At 45.0% G+C, this 17,225-nt stretch overlaps 1 protein-coding gene across 1 annotated transcript in view; it reads right to left on the bottom strand.

Moving 5' to 3' along the window:
- Window positions 1–17,225, bottom strand: part of LOC306800757 (uncharacterized protein) — a gene marked incomplete at both ends in the record, with an annotated part of 109,005 nt that overhangs the window by 36,457 nt on the left and 55,323 nt on the right. The window contains 13 exons of the mRNA XM_079303085.1: window positions 4,377–4,490; window positions 6,093–6,188; window positions 7,524–7,622; window positions 8,375–8,410; window positions 8,583–8,621; window positions 9,634–9,687; window positions 10,735–10,806; window positions 11,026–11,070; window positions 12,996–13,128; window positions 13,349–13,464; window positions 14,820–14,855; window positions 15,324–15,383; window positions 15,633–15,704. Coding sequence (XP_079159211.1) covers window positions 4,377–4,490; window positions 6,093–6,188; window positions 7,524–7,622; window positions 8,375–8,410; window positions 8,583–8,621; window positions 9,634–9,687; window positions 10,735–10,806; window positions 11,026–11,070; window positions 12,996–13,128; window positions 13,349–13,464; window positions 14,820–14,855; window positions 15,324–15,383; window positions 15,633–15,704 — 972 coding nt within the window. The remainder of the gene's footprint in view (window positions 1–4,376; window positions 4,491–6,092; window positions 6,189–7,523; window positions 7,623–8,374; window positions 8,411–8,582; window positions 8,622–9,633; window positions 9,688–10,734; window positions 10,807–11,025; window positions 11,071–12,995; window positions 13,129–13,348; window positions 13,465–14,819; window positions 14,856–15,323; window positions 15,384–15,632; window positions 15,705–17,225) is intronic.

Genomic DNA, 17,225 nt, shown 5'->3' with positions numbered 1-17,225 from the left:
TTCCATGATTCCATGAAATTCCAATTATAAAATAATAACATTAATACCAAAAAACCAAAATTATCTTTTCCAACCTTAAGAATGCCATTATTCCATTTTCCAATTTGTCACCAGGCCACAAATCAATGGCCATTTCAAAGCAATAAAACCCCACCTAAAATATTCCAAATTGGAACTACTCCAGCCATTCTTGTATTTATTGCACTTGGAGTGTCCAATTGGAATAAACCATCAATTAATGCCAATATGTTAATCAGCAGTGATACTTTGAAATATTTAAGGCACACAAAGTAAAGCAAATTATTCCTGACCTGGTGCCTAAATTGTTCCTGCTTTTCCATAGCAAGCAATAGGAAATTATCCATTGGGAAAATGAGAATATTCCTATTGAGAATATTCCCAGCAATTATTTCCTGAGCCAAATATCTGGGTAATGTTTGGCTCTGAAAGCAAAAATTGAATTTATTTGCCATAAAAATCCTGGGATCTTCCAGGAGGAACACAAGAAGAAGGAAAAATCAGGATGTGGTGCTGTTATTTAGGGATATTCCCATTTTTTATTTTTTATCTTTTTAGGAACAAAGATCTGGATTCACCTCCATTAATTTAATAGATAGATTAGATTAATTAATAGATTAATTTAATTTTGGATGGTTTAAGTAGGGAAAATCAATCCTGAACTTCCAGGGAATGTTGGTGAGTGCAGCTGGGTGAGATTTTCAGGGATGAGCATCATGGATTTTAACAAACCACAGGATAATTCCACCTCAGGGGTAAAAAACCCAGCAAATTTCTGGCTCCCAAGGAGGGAAATGCCCCAGTTTTGAGCCAATTAAAACTGGAATTCTTTACAGGAAGAGGATGAGGATAAAAGGGATAAAAAAGGGATGAAGGATATGCTGGCATGGGGAGAACCCATCCAGGGTGAGGATTTTTTGGGATAAAGGAGGGAAAATCTCCAAAAAATTGGCACCACATGGATTTTCCCATCCCTCCTCCCCAGGCACTGCTCATTTCCCTGGGAATGGCTCTAAAATGCTCCACAGATTCCAGAGGTTGCCAAGACCTGGCTGAGGTTTGGAATGTTCCCTGGGATCCCATTTACTGGGAAATTGCTGAGGGTAATGAGGCTCCATTAATTCTGTAATTCCTCTGTAATTTTGGCAGTTTCCTGCTCCAGAAATGAGGCATTTCCAAGAAAAATTAGGAGGTTGCTGCTTCCTTGAGGAATGATTTGTTGCTGGCAGGGAGAAAAAAAAAAATAAAAAGGGGAAGGGAAAGAGAGAAGGGAGAAAAGGAGGGAAGAGGAAAATGTAAATAAAAGGGAGAGAGAAAAAAATTATTCCTGAGAAAAAGGAAAGGGAAAAAATAGAAAAAAAGTCAGGATTTCAGGGAGGAAAATGAAGCAATTGTGGGTTTATCTATATGGAAATGAGAGGGATTTATCCAAATTAACTCTGGAAAGGAATAAATAAAAAAGAAATAAATTCAGGGATGGAGGAGCAGGAATTTTTTGGGATGGTCCCATAATCTCAAAGCAGTGGCTCAACCATGGATGAGCATCCAGCCCTGCTCTGGACAGGTGGATTTGGGATTATCCTGCTCTTCCCAGTGGTTCCTTTGCTTCCTGCCAGGAATTGCTCCTCAGGGATGGAGCTCCTGGGCTCTTCCAGGCTCCATGGACCTCAAAATAGGTGGAAATTTGTAATTCCTGCTGCTGCTACTGGGAAAATTGGCAGGAAAAGTGGGAGGAAAAGCAGCTCCATCCCCTTTGGCATCTCTGGGATGTGGGAGCTGCTCATTCCCTGCCTTCAGAATCTGCATGAGGATAAATAGGATTTTATTCCAAATGCAAGCAAGTAAAACATCCTTGGGATGCAGATCCCATCCTGCTGAGGGAATTTGGAGTGTCCTAAAAAAAAATCTGTGGGAGTTGTTTTATGTTTATAAAGCTCCTGATAAAATGGGGATCATTGGAGGAGCTGCTGGAGCAAATCCAGAGGAATCCATGGAATTGATCCGGGGCTGGAGCCAGGCTGGGAGAGCTGGGGGTGCTCACCTGGAGAAGGGAATTCAGGGAGAGCTTCCAGCACATTCCAGGGGCTGGAGAGGGACTGGGGACAAGGGATGGAGGGACAGGACACAGGGAATTGGGAAAGGGGAGATTGGGGCAGGAATTGCTGGCTGGGCTGGGATTGCCAGAGAATCCCTGGAATGTCCAAGGAAATGCTGGACACTGGGCTGGGAGCAGCTGGGACAGTGGGAGGTGTCCCTGCCAAGTTGATGGACTTGAAGGTTCCATTCCACAAACCATCCCAAATTTCTACCCTGTCCTTGAGAGTGCTGTCCAAACACTCCTGGAGTTTTGGGAATTTTCCCATTCCCTGAGAACCCTCTGGATAATTTTTCTTTTACCAAAACCCAACCTAAACCTCCCTGGCACAGCTCCAGCCACTCCCTGCTCCTGTCCCTGTCACCAGAGAGCAGAGATGGCATCAGGCACATTTGGGCTCCTCCTGAGGTGGAAAATCCAAAATCCCAAGGTCAATCCTGGGATCACCTGAGCAGGGAAGTTGGAGGAGCAGATGGATTTATCCCTGAAATCCTGAGAGCTGGGAGAGGGGAGAGCAGGGAGATGCTGGTCTTGTGGAGGGATACTGTGGGAAAAGGAGCATTCCACCAGCAGCTGCTTGAGGGGAAGGTTTGGAGCAGGAAAATCCAGAATAAACCTGAATTGCTGGCTGGGCTGGGATTGCCAGAGAATCCCTGGATCCCTGCAATGCCCCAGCAAGGATTGGAGCAGCCTGGGATGCTGGAGGTGTCCCTGCCATGAGCTTTGAGCTCCTTCCCAGCCAAGGCAGCCCAGGATTCTGGGATTCAGGACACTCAGCATCCATCCAGAGGGGTTTGGATGGACAGTGGGCATGGAAAAGAGAGGAAAAGGGAAGGGAGAGCCTGGATGGTTCCCTGAGATTGCAAGGGAAGGCCCTGGATCCATCAATGCCTTGGAGAGGAGATGGATCCAATGGGAGGTTGTGGAGAGCTGGGAATTGGCAGCCTGGAGAAGGGAAGGATCCAGGGAGAGCTTCCAGCACATTCCAGGGGCTGGAGGGGCTGCAGGAGAGCTGGAGAGGGACTGGGGACAAAAGGATGGAGGGACAGGACCCAGGGAATGGCTTCAGACTGGGAAAGGGGAGATTGGGGAAGCAATTCCTGGCTGGGTTGAAAACTGCCAGAGCAGCTGTGGCTGCTCCTGGACCCCTGGAATGTCCAAGGAAAGGCTGGATGGGGCTTGGAGCACCCTGGGATGGTGGAAGATTCCCTGCCCATGGCAGGGGGATGGAATGGGATGATCCTTAAAATCCCTTCCCACAAACCCGATAGATTTGTGCTCCATCCTTTGTGTTTCTCCAATTTAATTCCCAGGAGAGGGAATTGCTGCACCCAGGAGGGAAAGCAGAGCCCGTGGATGCTCCTGGCACATCCCAGCGTCTCCAGAGCTGCAGTTCCTTTTTTTTCTTTGCCTTTGAGCCGGGAGCCCTCTCGTGGCTGCTGAGCCATCCCGAATCCAGCTCCACAATTAACTCTGGGACTCATTTCCAGGGCAGGGATAAAGGGATGGGAGCAGAAGGGAGAATTCTGCAAACTGGATAAAGCAGAGAGGGATTTCCTGGAGCAGCATCTCCCCACTTCCAGTCTTGCCATCCTTAAAAATATCCTTGCTGTCCTGCAGCTCCAAGGAAATATCCAAGGGATTTTTCCCTTCACTTTTTAAAGATATTGCTGTCCTGCCTCTGGATATTTCCAAGAATTCCACAGGGATACAATGGTGTCCAAACTGGAGAGTGCTGGATTTGGAGCAGGAATCTCTGCCCAGGAGGGCAGGAAAACTGAGGGAAATGAGATTTTAGGGATCAGAGAAAATCCACAAATTCCTGCCCAAACTCTAAAATCTTTCCCTTTAAATTACTCAGATGCTCCAGAGCACAACAGGAATATCCTGAGACCATATCCATGAATTTCCAAATTTCCATATCCATGGAAAGTGGGAAGGAAAAGGGAACTTCTTGTAAAAGACATATTTTAAATTCCCTGTTTGGAATCTGCATTATCCCTATTTTCAAAGTCTTGGGACTCATCAACTCTTCAGCCAACCAAGCTGGAATTACACAAGGATGGTGTGGCCAGATGGGATCAGATAAAATGGGATTATCTGGTTTTCCCCCCCAGAAAAATTGTGGGATTAGCCAACAAAGCATTTCCCCAGGAATTTTTGATAACTCCCATCAGCCTCCTGCCCTTTCCAGGAGCCACCCCAGGATTAAGATTTACATCCCAGTTCCTTTCACTGGTCTGAAATCCTTGGAAAAATGCACCTGGCTGGTGTCCTGCTGGGGATGTTCTTCCAGCCTCTCCTCCAGGGGCTCAGAGAGATCCAGGGAATGGTTTTCCTGCAGATCTTCTGGATGTGGTGGGGACACAGCCAAGCTCTACAGAGAGGGATGGAGAAATGCTGACAAAATTCTGTTAATTGATGGAAAAAAGCAGAAAAAAAGGAAAAAAATGAAAAAAAGGAAAAAAGGGAAAAAAGGGAAAAAAAGGAAAAAAAAGGGGGAAAAGAAAAAAGAAAACAATGGGGAAAAAAGGGAAAAAAAAAGGGAAAAAAAAGGGAAAAAAAAAAGGGGAAAAAAAAAAAGGGAAAAAAAAGGAAAAAATGAAGAAAAAATGGAAAAAAAAAGGAAAAATAAAAAGAGAGAGAGAAAAAAAGGGAAAAACAAAAGGGGGGAAAAAAAAGGGAAAAAAAGACAACAGGACCATTTCCCAAGCCCTGACACTGATCCGTGCAGAAATCCTTATCCTTTCTCTAATTTCATTTTTCCATTGCAACAAAATAGGGGCAAAACTCAGAATTCCAATGATCTGTTCAGTCAATTCAGTGGGAATTTTAACTCCTTTGCATCCATCCAAACAGCACCAATGGAAAAGGAAGGATTCCCTGAGGGATTCAGGGTTCCAAATCCTTTTTTTCCAGGTTGGGTTGGGCTCCCAAAGCTCACCAGAAACAGCTCTGGGGTCTCTGTACCCCAAATCCCAACTTTTGATGGGTCCAGGGTTGTGTTTTTTGGTACAAATCTCCTCTCTCAAGTCTCTAAAATGTTCTAATCCAGCTTGGAAAAATCTGGGAAAAACCACAGGAGGAGCCTGGGGCTGAGAGGGAATGTCCTATCCCACCTTGTCTGAGTCTCTGAGGAACTGATGGAGATAAAAACCCCAGGAGATGCCTCCTACAGGAAGCCCAGCATGGAGAGAAGCCTTAAAATTGTGGATAAATTCCTAATTCCCATAAATAGGAGCTGTTAATCAGGATGCAGGTGGGTGGAATTTGTGTGGTTACTCCAAATGAAGGTTCTGGACTCACTGAATTGTGGAATGTCCTGAGTGGGGAGTGACCCACAGGGATCATCCATTCCCAGCTCCTGGCTCTGCCCAGGACATCCCAACAATCCCACCCTGTCCTGGGAGTGTTGTCCAAACCCTGCTGGAGCTCTGGCAGTCCCAGAATGGACAATCCCAATCCATCCCTGCCAGAATTCCAGGATAGAAAAGAATTCCAGGACCATGGAATTCAACCTGATCCCCACCTGGTCCCAGCCCAGCTCTGAGTGCCACCTCCAGGAATTCCTGGGGCACTCCAGGGATGGGGATCCAACCCTCCCTGGGCAGTTCCAAACCCTTTCCATGGGGAAATTCCTGCTGATCCCACCCTGAGGCTGTTCCCTCTCCTCCTGTCCCTGTTCCTGGGGCTGTCCCCTCCTGTCAGGGACTTGTGCAGAGCCACAGGATCCCCCCTGATCCCCCTTTTCTCCAGGCTGAGCCCCTTCCCAGCTCCTCCAGCCCCTTCCCCAGCTCCATTCTCTGAGACCATATCCATGAATTTCCATATCCATGGTAAAAAATCATCACTTTTTAAAGATGTTGCTGTCCTGCCTCTGGGTATTCCCAAGAATTGGAATCGGAAGAGCCCAGAACTGGACAGAGTAAAACCCCAGTAAAAAAACCCCAATTTTATCATTCCTGCAGTTTATTTTCACCTCAGACAGCAGCAGCTGCAGCTCCTGGCTCCGTCCCTGTCCTGTCACCTCGGTGCTGGCCGGGACACGGGGGGAAGTTTGGGACACCAGAGGATCCTGCAGCACCACAGGGATTGGTGTGACAGTGACACTGCCACCTGTGCCACCCTTCCAGAACACTCTGCCCCACTTCAGTGACATTCCTGAGCCAGGCTGGGGTGAGTGGGCAGTGATTCACATCCAGATTTTCCTTCCAAGGAATCCTCCTCCCTCCCTGGGATCCCTTTTGCTATTGAGACCCCGCTTATGACCCATTTTGGTGCTTCCAGCCCTACACCCACCACTCCAAAAACTTCCAGAGGGCACAAGGACAAACTATGGTGGTTTTGGGAATGGCTTTTATGGGTGAAAAATGATTCCTTAATTCCCTTTAAAAATGAGTGGTTTGTATCCCTTTATTGCTGTGTAGGGTTGATGTGTGTTCAGTGCCCCTGATCTCCTGGCACACATTATCTGCTCATGGGCATCTTTAAACCAGCTGGGCAATCATCTTTACCTTTCCCATGACCCACCCTTCATCCAGCAGGTATCACCTGTTAATGAGCCATTGTTAAAAACTGGGTGTGGCAGTGATTCTTATCTCTGTGGGAGATATCTCCTGTTAATGGGCCATTGTTTTAAACTGGGTGTGGCAGTGCCCCTGATCTCCTGGCACACATTATCTGCTCATGGACATCTTTAAACCAGCTGGGCAATCATCTTTATCTTCCCACAGCCCATCCTCCCTCCAGGAGATATCTCCTGTTCATGGCCACTGAGTCCCAGGGCATGGCTGAGAAAATTCCATCATCCCACTGGGAGATGCTCCAGCCAGGGCAGGAGCCAAGCCTTTCCTAGCCAGAGAAAAACTGACATTTTGGACACCAAGGCACCTTCTTCCCACTGCATTCCAGAGGAAAACCAGAGCCTTGCACATCATCCCTTCAGAGGAGCTTCAGAGGAAACTGCACCTTCTCCAGGAGCACTGCTCCAGCTGAGCCACATCTGCCCCTGCAGGAGGATGCAGCACCATGGAATGGGACTGTGCCACCACCCTGACTGACTGACTGTGCCAGCTTGGATTCTGACTCTGGCAGGGTTGGGATTGTTCTGTGTAATACTGCATTGCTATTGGAATTGTCCTAGTCAAGAACTGTTATTCCTATTCCCATATCTTTGCCTGAGAGCCCCTTAACTTCAAAATGATAATGATTTGGACGGTGGGGTTTACATTCTCCATTTCAAAGAGAAGCTCCTGCCTTTATTGGCAGACACCTGTTCTTCACACCAGGACAATCCCAAATATCCCAGATCCCAGTGCCTGTCCCAATCCACCATGACCTGCTCAATGACACAGGTGTCCCTGGTGGTGGCTCATTCCCATCTCCCTCATTCCCAGGTGACACCACTCACGGTGACAGGCATGGCTGGCTGGTTTTCCCTGGAAGTTTTGCTGGTCCAGAGGAGCCCATTCCGCAGGATCACGTTGGAGAGTTCCCTCAGCAGCTCCAGCTGGAACCAGAGCACACCAGTGAAGCAGCCCAGTGCCACCCTGTGTCCCCAGCACATGACAATCCCTCAGCAGCCACCCCAAAACGAGGAATGATGGATTCCCTGAGGATCACAGGGCAGGGATAGCTGAGGGATGGATTAAATACATATTTGGGATCAAAAAGCTTGACCAAAAAATCATGGGGCTTTTGTGGGGTCTCTCCCCATCCTAAATAAAGCCCCCACATTTGTGGCCTTGCAGGACTTCCAGGGGGCTTTAAGAAGAGGGAGAGTGGCTTTTTCCATGGGAATATGGGGATATGACAAGTGGGAAGTGTTTTAAACTGAATGAGGATTTAGGTTGGATATTGGGAAAGAATTTTTGGCTGGGGGGGTGGGGAGGAGCTGGAATGGAATCCCCAGAGAAGCTGTGGCTGCTCCTGGATCTCTGGAAGTGTCCAAGAGCACTTTGGAGCAACCTGAGGTGGTGGAAGGTGTTGAGGAATTTGAGTGGTTATAAAGGCCTCATAGCCACCACCCACCCCATAAAATAGCAGAAAAAAAAAAAATCTGTCCTAGAAATATTTAAATATTTTAAATATTTAAATTTTATATATCCAGGAATATTTAAATACAACCTGGAAAAGGAAGTGGAATGAACCTTCCTGGGGTTGCTGGGGGAAGCAAATGCCACTTCCAGGATTCCAGAGGGAAGAGATGGAAAAGCCAAATTTACAACCCCTCCTGAGGAGGAAGGAGAAAGGATCTCCTACCTTGATCCCATAAGCTTCAAAAAGCCTCTCCAGGTCCTGCAAGGGGAAAGAAAGTTCTCAATTTCTGCCCCTCTGCTCTCCAGGGATTTTCTCCTGGAGGTTGTTGATGGCCAAGGGGACACACACTGAGTCCCCTCTGCCATCCCAACCCAGAGAGGGAAGCCCTTCCAACATTTATTTATATGGTCTTTAATTTTAATTTATTTACCTCCATTTCCACTCCTTTTCCTGGTGGGCCAGGTTCTCCCTTGGAATAAACGAGATCAGCTGATTAATTCCATCATTTCCATGATGGAGCAAGAAGAGGAAGGGGAGTAATCCCATAACTGGCCCTTTGTCTGCCACCAGCCCTCTCTGTAAAACTGGATAAATCCCATTTAGGGTTTGAATCCCACCCTGCTCCTGCACTGGACACAGGCACAGCTGGATTTTGTAGGGAAAGTCTGGTTCATGAGGTTTGGGCCAGAGCTTTGCTCCATCCCCTTCTCCACAAAATTGTGGAAAATGCAAGATTTTTGAGGTCCCTCAGTGCCAGCACAGAGGACACCAAGAAGGACGATGGCCAAGGTGTCCCTGTGGTTGGTGGTCCCTTCTGGATGTCCCCACAGGTGCTGGGACCATGTTGGGCTCCCACAGAAGTGATGGAATTCCATCTCCAGGGAGAGATCTGGGGCTGGTGCACAGATAGAACCAGGGATAAGGGATTTGGGAGGCCCAGCCTGGAGGCTCCTGGGGTGAGGAACACCTGAGGTGAGGCTGAGCTGCCTCTCTGAGGGGCTTCATTCCACTGAAATCCGGGTTCTGCATCAACAGATTCCAGTGGAATGAAGGGCACCAGGGAGGCATCTCCAGCAGAAGGACAATTTGGGATTCATCCCCTGGATAAATCTTGGCTTTTCCAAAGTTCTGGATCAACCAGGAAATCTCCCTGTCTTCACTGGTGCTGCTTCCTGCAGTGTTTTCCTCTCCATTAAGGAAGGAGCTGTTGCCACCTCCAAGGATCTGATTCCTCCTTCCACCCCTTGCAGGAGCAGGAGAGGATGCAACAATCTGTGAACATTCCAGAAATTTATCCCCTTTGGCTCCTGAAGAACATCCTTCTTCCTGAAGAAGCTCTGTGGAGACCACGAGGTTCCTGAGCCCATCCCAGGAGCTCTGCTTTGAAATCCCAAATTTTAGGGGGGTCACAGGAGACCTGAGCTGGGTTTTGCTGCCCAAGGTGGTGGCACCACCACAAAAAATGTGGATTCAGGACTCACCTTTGGTCCTGGGGGGCCTCTTTCACCTCTCAGGCCATCCTTCCCAGGAACTCCCTGAAAACCAGCAGGAATGTGTTAGTTCCCCTCAAAAATTCCCATTTCTGATCCCAAACTAACTCCACCTTTTTCCAGAGGGACCAACCAACCCCTTCTTGTGTCTCCCTAATTCCCATTTTTAAGTTAAATTTGGAGCAATTCCAACCTCCAGAAGGGCTCATGGGAGTTTTGCTGCTTTTCCTTTTTCCTTTGCTATCCCACCTGGAATAGTGGAATTTCATTTTGTGCAACCCAAATCTTGCTTTTATTTCCCTGCCACTTTGGGACTGGACCTGTTTGGGATCCATGGGGAATATTTCCTGCAGCTTTTCTCCCAATCCCACTTTTCCTGTGACTCAGGACATGAGTCCTGCAGGTAAATCAGGAATTTGGAAGGAATGGCTGCGAAGGATCCATCCCAAACCATCATTTGGACCCCTGGGAATGAGTTTTTCCTCCCAGCACAGCAAAATTTCTTGGGAATTGCTGCTCTACTTGGTGTCCTTCCCTGTCCCCACAAAATAAACAGCAAGAATACATGAAAAAATTAAATATATATAAATTATATATTATAATAAATATATATATAATTAAAAATTAAATAGTTAAATGGAATAAATAAAATAATCAATATAATAAAATAAATAAAATTAAAAATAAATGAAATAGGTAAATGGAATTAATAAAAAAATCAATAAAATCAATAAAATAAACAATTGAATGAAATAAATCAAATAATTAAATTACAAATTTAAACTCCCAATTCTTGTTAAAATGGCCACAAGGAGAAGGGTGGCAGAGGAGGGAGGAGCTGCTTTGATATTTTTGGGAATCTCCTGAATAGGATTTAGGTAAATTCATGAGAAACTTGGGAATATTTTCCCTGATTTTTTTTTTCCATGGGAATAAAAAAAAAGAATGGAGTGAATCCATCTCTTCTGGATCTATCCATATTGGATGTATCCAACCTCAGTCCAAATAAATAAATATTATTTCTTTATAATGCTGAGAATAAATAAAAGCTCTCCCCAAATCCACCCAGCTGCTCCTTCAGGAATTCCTTACATCCTTTCCAGGTTCTCCTGGATCTCCTTTCATTCCTTGCTCTCCAGGTCGTCCTGGGAGTCCAGGTGGACCCTGCAAAAAGAGATTCAGAAAAAAAAAAATCACAAACAGAGCCCAAATAGCAGCTCAGAAAAGGAAAACAGGAAGGAAAATATTATTTTCCCCGTGGGAAAGGAATATTTGGAAGTGGATATTTCCAAGTGAGGGCTCCCACTGGGATGGAGAAGGGAAACAGAGCAGCCCCACCACGGCAGGAAATTATAATAACAGTGAGAAAAATGGAATTATTACCCTGATTCCTCTCACTCCTGGCTCTCCAGGGGCTCCAGCTTCTCCCTAAAAGAGAGGAGCAGCTTTCCAAATGTTTTTCCATCAAGTGATTGGAATTTTATTGTGTTTAAACCTGGAGGAAATGGTTTAAAGGGAGAGAACTGAGTCCATCAGACATTCCAGGGGCTCTAATGGAGATTAAATCTCTTTAGCCCTGCTTAATGCTTGGAAAAGTGGGAGAGTGGCAGATTTTTTTGGGGATATTTGGCATGTCTTAAAATAGGGGTGGTGTTTTACTGCATTCCCATAAATGAGGGAAAAGGAACACAAGTTGTGGGATGACAGGAATATTTAAATTTAGGGGTAGGGTGAAGTGATTGCCACCAAATCCCACTTTTCTGAGCTCCAGGAATGTTTGGATAATGATCTCAGGGATTGTTGGAGTGTCCTGAGCAGGGCCAGGAGTTGGACTGGATGATGCTGGTGGGTCCCTTCCAACTTGGGATATTCTGGGATTCCATTCATGGCACTTTGTTTTCAGCATCTCCCAGAAAAAAAAATCAAACCAAACCACCACCACCAACAAAAATCAAACACCAAAAAACCCCCCAAACCCAAAAACAAACAAACAAACAAACTAACAAAACCCCAAACAAAAGCAAAAAAATCCCACAAAAACAAAAACCCAAAAACCCCCCAGTTTAATTCTTTTTTTGGCTTTTCCATTCCAGCCTTTTGGAATGAGAAATCCGAGATAAAAGAAAGGTGAAATGGATTCTCCACAGCTTAAAGATGAGTAAAAAAGAAATAAAAAAAGAGGAGGGATCAACTTCAGGACAAATCCAAGGGTTTCATTTTCCAGCTCTGTTTTCCTGGCACTTTGGGAAGGGGTGGGATTCCCTTGGTCCCAGCGGAGCCTTTCCTCTCTGGTTTTCCCAAATTCTTTACCATCATTTCCTGCTCAAACCCAAAGCTCTTGTTCTGGAATCACAACTCCAAAGTCAGGGCTGTTGGAATGCAGCTGCTTCCCTTTTTTGCCAAGATTTCCCTGGGTGATTCTATTCCACTTGATATCCAGGGATTATTTCACCACAGAATTATTTCAAACTATCCACAGAAATATTCCAAACTACCCACAGAAATATTCCAAACTGACCACAGGGATATTCCAAACTGACCACAGAAATATTCCAAACTGACCACAGAAATATTCCAAACTGACCTCTGGGATATTCCAAACTATCCACAGAAATATCTCAAACTACCCACAGAAATATTCCAAACTATTCATAGAAATACTCCAAACTGACACCAGGGATATTCCAAACTGACCTCTGGGATATTCCAAACTGACCACAGAAATATCTCAAACTACCCACAGAAATATTCCAAACTATTCATAGAAATATTCCAAACTGACCACAGGGATATTCCAAACTGACCACAGAATTATTCCAAACTGACCACAGAATTATTCCAAACTATCCACAGAATTATTCCAAATTGACCACAGAAATATTCCAAATTGACCACAGAGATATCATCAAGCTCAGTGTATAAAAATCCAATTTTCCATAAGCCAGTCAGGATGTATTTATGAAGGGCCACCTTGTTTCTGTGAGGGACCATCTTGTTTTTGTGAGGGGCCACTTTGATTTTGTGAGGGCTCACCTTTATTTTTTTTTTGTGAGGGGCCAGCCTTGTTTTGTGAGGGGCCACTTTGGTTTTATGAGGGGGCCATCTAATTTTTGTAAGGATTTACCTTTTTTTGTGAGGGGCCATCTTCTTTTGTGAGTGGCCATTTTGTTTTTGTGAGCGGCCATTTTGTTTTTGTGAGGGGCCATTTTGTTTCTGTGAGTGGCCATTTTGTTTTTGTGAGGGGCCATTTTGTTTTTGTGAGCAGCCATTTTGTTTTTGTGAGCAGCCATTTTGTTTTCATGAGGGCCCACCTTGTTTTTTAAGGACTTACCATGTTTTTTGTGAGGGCCCACCTTGTTTTTGTGAGGGGCCACCTCTTTTGATCCCAAGAGGAAACTCTTAAGAGGGATCTTATTCCATTTCCAGGGATCAGCCCTCAGAACTGAGGAAAGCTCTTCACTGTGGTCAGGAGAAACTTCTAGAAGCCTGTTGTGATGTTTTTGTGAGGGCCCACCATGTTTGGCCATCAGAGGGGATTATTTGGATTTTTATGGATCATTTCCAAATTGAGATCATCTAAGCCTCAGATTCCCTCAGGGGAACATCAAGCAGATGTGACTCAAAATATGACAAAATTCCGGATCAAAGAATCCCAGGATGGTTTGGCACTGATGTTGAATAAATAACAAGGAAATAAAATTGTCACAGCAGGGCAGAGCTGGGGTTGGTGGCAGGTCCCAAGATCAGCAGCTCCATCCCCCTGGATCCTTTACTCACATCTTTTCCTGGTTTTCCAGGGAATCCTGGGTCACCTCTCTCCCCCTAAAGGAAACAAAACTTGTCACTTGTCACATTCCTGCATCCCACAGCCCTCCCAATTCAGAGAGGGGCAGCTTCCAGCAGCTTCCACAATCCTGGATGAAGTTTGGGCTCAACATTTACCCTGTGCTAGGAAGGGCTGGGATTGTAGGATTTGAAGTATTAATATTTATTTTATTTCGATTTATTTAATAAAATAATTTTTAATTTATATTTTAAATTTAAATTATCTTATTTTTATTTTATTTTTATTTATATATATTTATATATATAAATTTTATTTATAAATATAATATATATAATATATAAAAGATTATTTATATATGATATATATAATTTAATTATATATAATTAATATAATTAATAAAAATTAAATTTTAATTTAATAAAATCAAATCAAATAAAAATATATAAAATATGTTTTATAGTAATTCAGTTGGGGTTTTTTAAAAATTTTTTTTTTTTTAGGATTATTGGGCTGGAAAGCATCCAGCTCTAACCTCATCTATCCAGACCCCACAGTCATCCCTGGAATTCACTCAGGACAGGATCTGTTGGGGTTCTCCACCTCTAGGAGCTGCTCAGATTAGCAGAGACTCGAGATGGATCCAATCTTAGACCCAGGATCAGTTCCTATCCCACATTTTAATTTTTATTCCCATTTAAATCAGCTGACGGGTCCTCATCTGCTCAGTTTGATGTTTGTCCCACAAGGTTGTGGATTTGACCCCATTCCCTTGAGCTGGATTGGATGATCCTTGTGGGATTCTCTCCCAACTCAGAATATTCCATGAAATCTGGGAAATTTGGGACATCCCTCTCCAGGCCTTCTCCCAACCCCAAACATCTTTTCTTGCCTCCACTTTGCAACCTCATTAACACATTTTGTTAGCACCTCCTGGCTTGGCTGCATCCCATCTATTTCTTGGGACATCCCATTTTTCCATGCCCTGGAAGCTGATCTAAATATTCCACTCACTGATCTATGAAACAATTCCCAAATCCAAACCCTTCTGCAGCCAAGCCTGGAGAGATCCCTCTTTGAGGAATGTCCACACTGTACAAACACAACTGGGAGGATCTTTTCCAGAATTTTTTTGGCTGGTTTTAAACTTTTCCAGGGAAAAATCCTGCAGGTGAGGATTAGCAGGAATTTTTTTAGGTCTGATCAAAGATGTTGGAAGGAATCTCTAACACCACTTGGTTCCACCCCTTGCCATGGGATACTTTCCACTATCCCAGGTTTCTCCAAGCCCTGTCCAACCTGGCCCCAGGGATCCAGGGGCAGCCACAGCTCTGGGAATTCTGTGCCAGAGCCTCCCCACCCTCAGAAGGAACAAAACTTTCCATGGACTCACCTTCTGGCCTGGCTTCCCAGACAATCCCACATTTCCCTGCAGAAACACAGAAGGAATGACACAGGTAAGATAATTTCAGGTGTCAGCAGCTAAAATCAGAGAGAGGAAAACAGGGAATGTCCCACGAGGGGCTGTGCCAGGTGCACCCTGTCCAGAGGGGTCTCCTGTCTCCCCCACTTACTTTGAAACCATCAATATTTGGATTTTCCCACCCTTCTTCCCAAAAATAATCATCCATAATATTGGGATTTGTTAATTTTTGATGGATTAAAATGAACAGGACCGTGATGGAGTCACATGGGAGCCACCAAAACCTTCCTAGACATAAAAGTCACAAAATGAAGCTCAAGGGGACTTGCAGGAGAGGAAATAATTGGGAATGGGACTTTCTTGGATTCTGTCCACAGAGTCACCAGCTCAGCATTGACCATCTGTGTTTCCCTCAGTCATGAGGAATTCTCCACGTTTTGGTGGATTCCACACCCACCCCACTGCCCCACTCACCCTGTCACCAATGTCTCCCTTTAGGCCAGGCTGGCCAGGAATTCCAAATCCTGGACTTCCCTGAAAAAAAAAAAAAAAAGGGATAAAGGTCCTACTAAGGCAAATTTTTTAAATTTTTTTTTTTTTTCTTTCCCAGGACGAATCTCCACAGAGCAAGAAATGATTTCTCCCTGATTTCCTTTCCAGCTTTGCATTTCTACACATTGAAGTCTCCCCATGGATTCCTGGAAGTATGATTTGGGGAGGAATTCCATTTAAAAAAAAAAAAAAAAAAGTCCTTTTATCCCAAAAGAAGTGCAAGGTCATCACCTTCTCTCCTTTTTCTCCTTTTTCTCCTGGGATTCCTTTGTCTCCTCGTGGTCCAGCTGCTCCAGGATCTCCCTGGGAATAAAAGACACACCTGAAGACAAAAATACCCTGCAGGAAGCCATGGGTTTCCTTAGGGGCTGCATTTTGCAATTCTAGTGCATCCTGGAAAAAATTTCTTTGCCAAATCCACCCACTCATCCATCTTGGATTTAAAGGGAATTTTTTCCATGGCACCTGCTCTTCCAAAATTCATCACACTACACCATTTTTACTGGTTTAAACTGAATAAAAAGAAGACCTGTCATTTCTCTGTAGGTTGGTAGAGAAGTATCAGAATAATAAAAAAAATTGGGTATTCCAGGCCACAAAATTCCCAGGACACTATTTAAGCTCAATCTAAGAGAAAAGAGGGATTTTTGCCAGCAAAGGTTAAGCAGTCTGGGCAATAGGAGCAATAAAAGGAGGTGATTCCAACATCCAATCCCAGCAAAAATGTCATAATTCTCCATCCATGGGAATTCTCCATCCTGGGAATTCTCTATCCATGGGGATTCTCCATCCATGGGAATTCTCCAAACCAGGGGAATTCTCCAACCCATGGGAATTCTCCATCCATGGAAATTCTCCATCCTGGGAATTCTCCATCCTGGGAATTCTTCATCCATGGGGATTCTCCATCCATGGGGATTCTCCAATCCATGGGAATTCTCCATCCATGGGGATTCTCCATCCTGGGAATTTCTCCATCCATGGGAATTCTTCATCCATGGGGATTCTCCATCCATAGGGTTTCTCCAATCCAGGGAATTCTCCATCCATGGGGATTCTCCATCCATGGGGATTCTCCATCCATGGGGATTCTCCATCCATGGGAATTCTCCATCCATGGAAATTCTCCATCCTGGGAATTCTCCAATCCAGTGGAATTCTCCATCCATGTGAATTCTCCATCCATGGGGATTCTCCATCCATGGGAATTCTCCATCCTGGGAATTCTCCATCCTGGGAATTCTCTATCCATGGGGATTCTCCATCCTGGGAATTCTCCATCCTGGGAATTCTCCATCTATGGGGATTCTCCATCCATGGAAATTCTCCATCCATGGGAATTCTCCATCCTGGGAATTCTCTATCCATGGGGATTCTCCATCCATGGGAATTCTCCAAACCAGGGGAATTCTCCAATCCAGGGGAATTCTCCATCCATGGGGATTCTCCATCCATGGGGATTCTCCATCCTGGGAATTCTCCATCCATGGGAATTCTCCATCCATGGGGATTCTCCAATCCAGGGGAATTCTCCATCCATGGAAATTCTCCATCCATGGGGATTCTCCATCCTGGGAATTCTCCATCCATGGGAATTCTCCATCCATGGGAATTCTCCATCCATGGGGATTCTCCATCCATGGGGTTTCTCCAATCCAGGGGATTCTCCATCCTGGGAATTCTCCAAGCCAGGGGAATTCTCCATCCATGGGAATTCTCCAAACCAGGGGAATTCTCCAATCCATGGGAATTCTCCATCATGGGAATTCTCCATCCATGGGAATTCTCCATCCTGGGAATTCTCCATCCATGGGGATTCTCCAT

Source organism: Erithacus rubecula (assembly GCF_903797595.1).
Source record: "Erithacus rubecula genome assembly, chromosome: 4".
Classification (NCBI taxonomy): domain Eukaryota; kingdom Metazoa; phylum Chordata; class Aves; order Passeriformes; family Muscicapidae; genus Erithacus; species Erithacus rubecula.
This window is presented reverse-complemented; position numbering and strand designations above follow the sequence as displayed.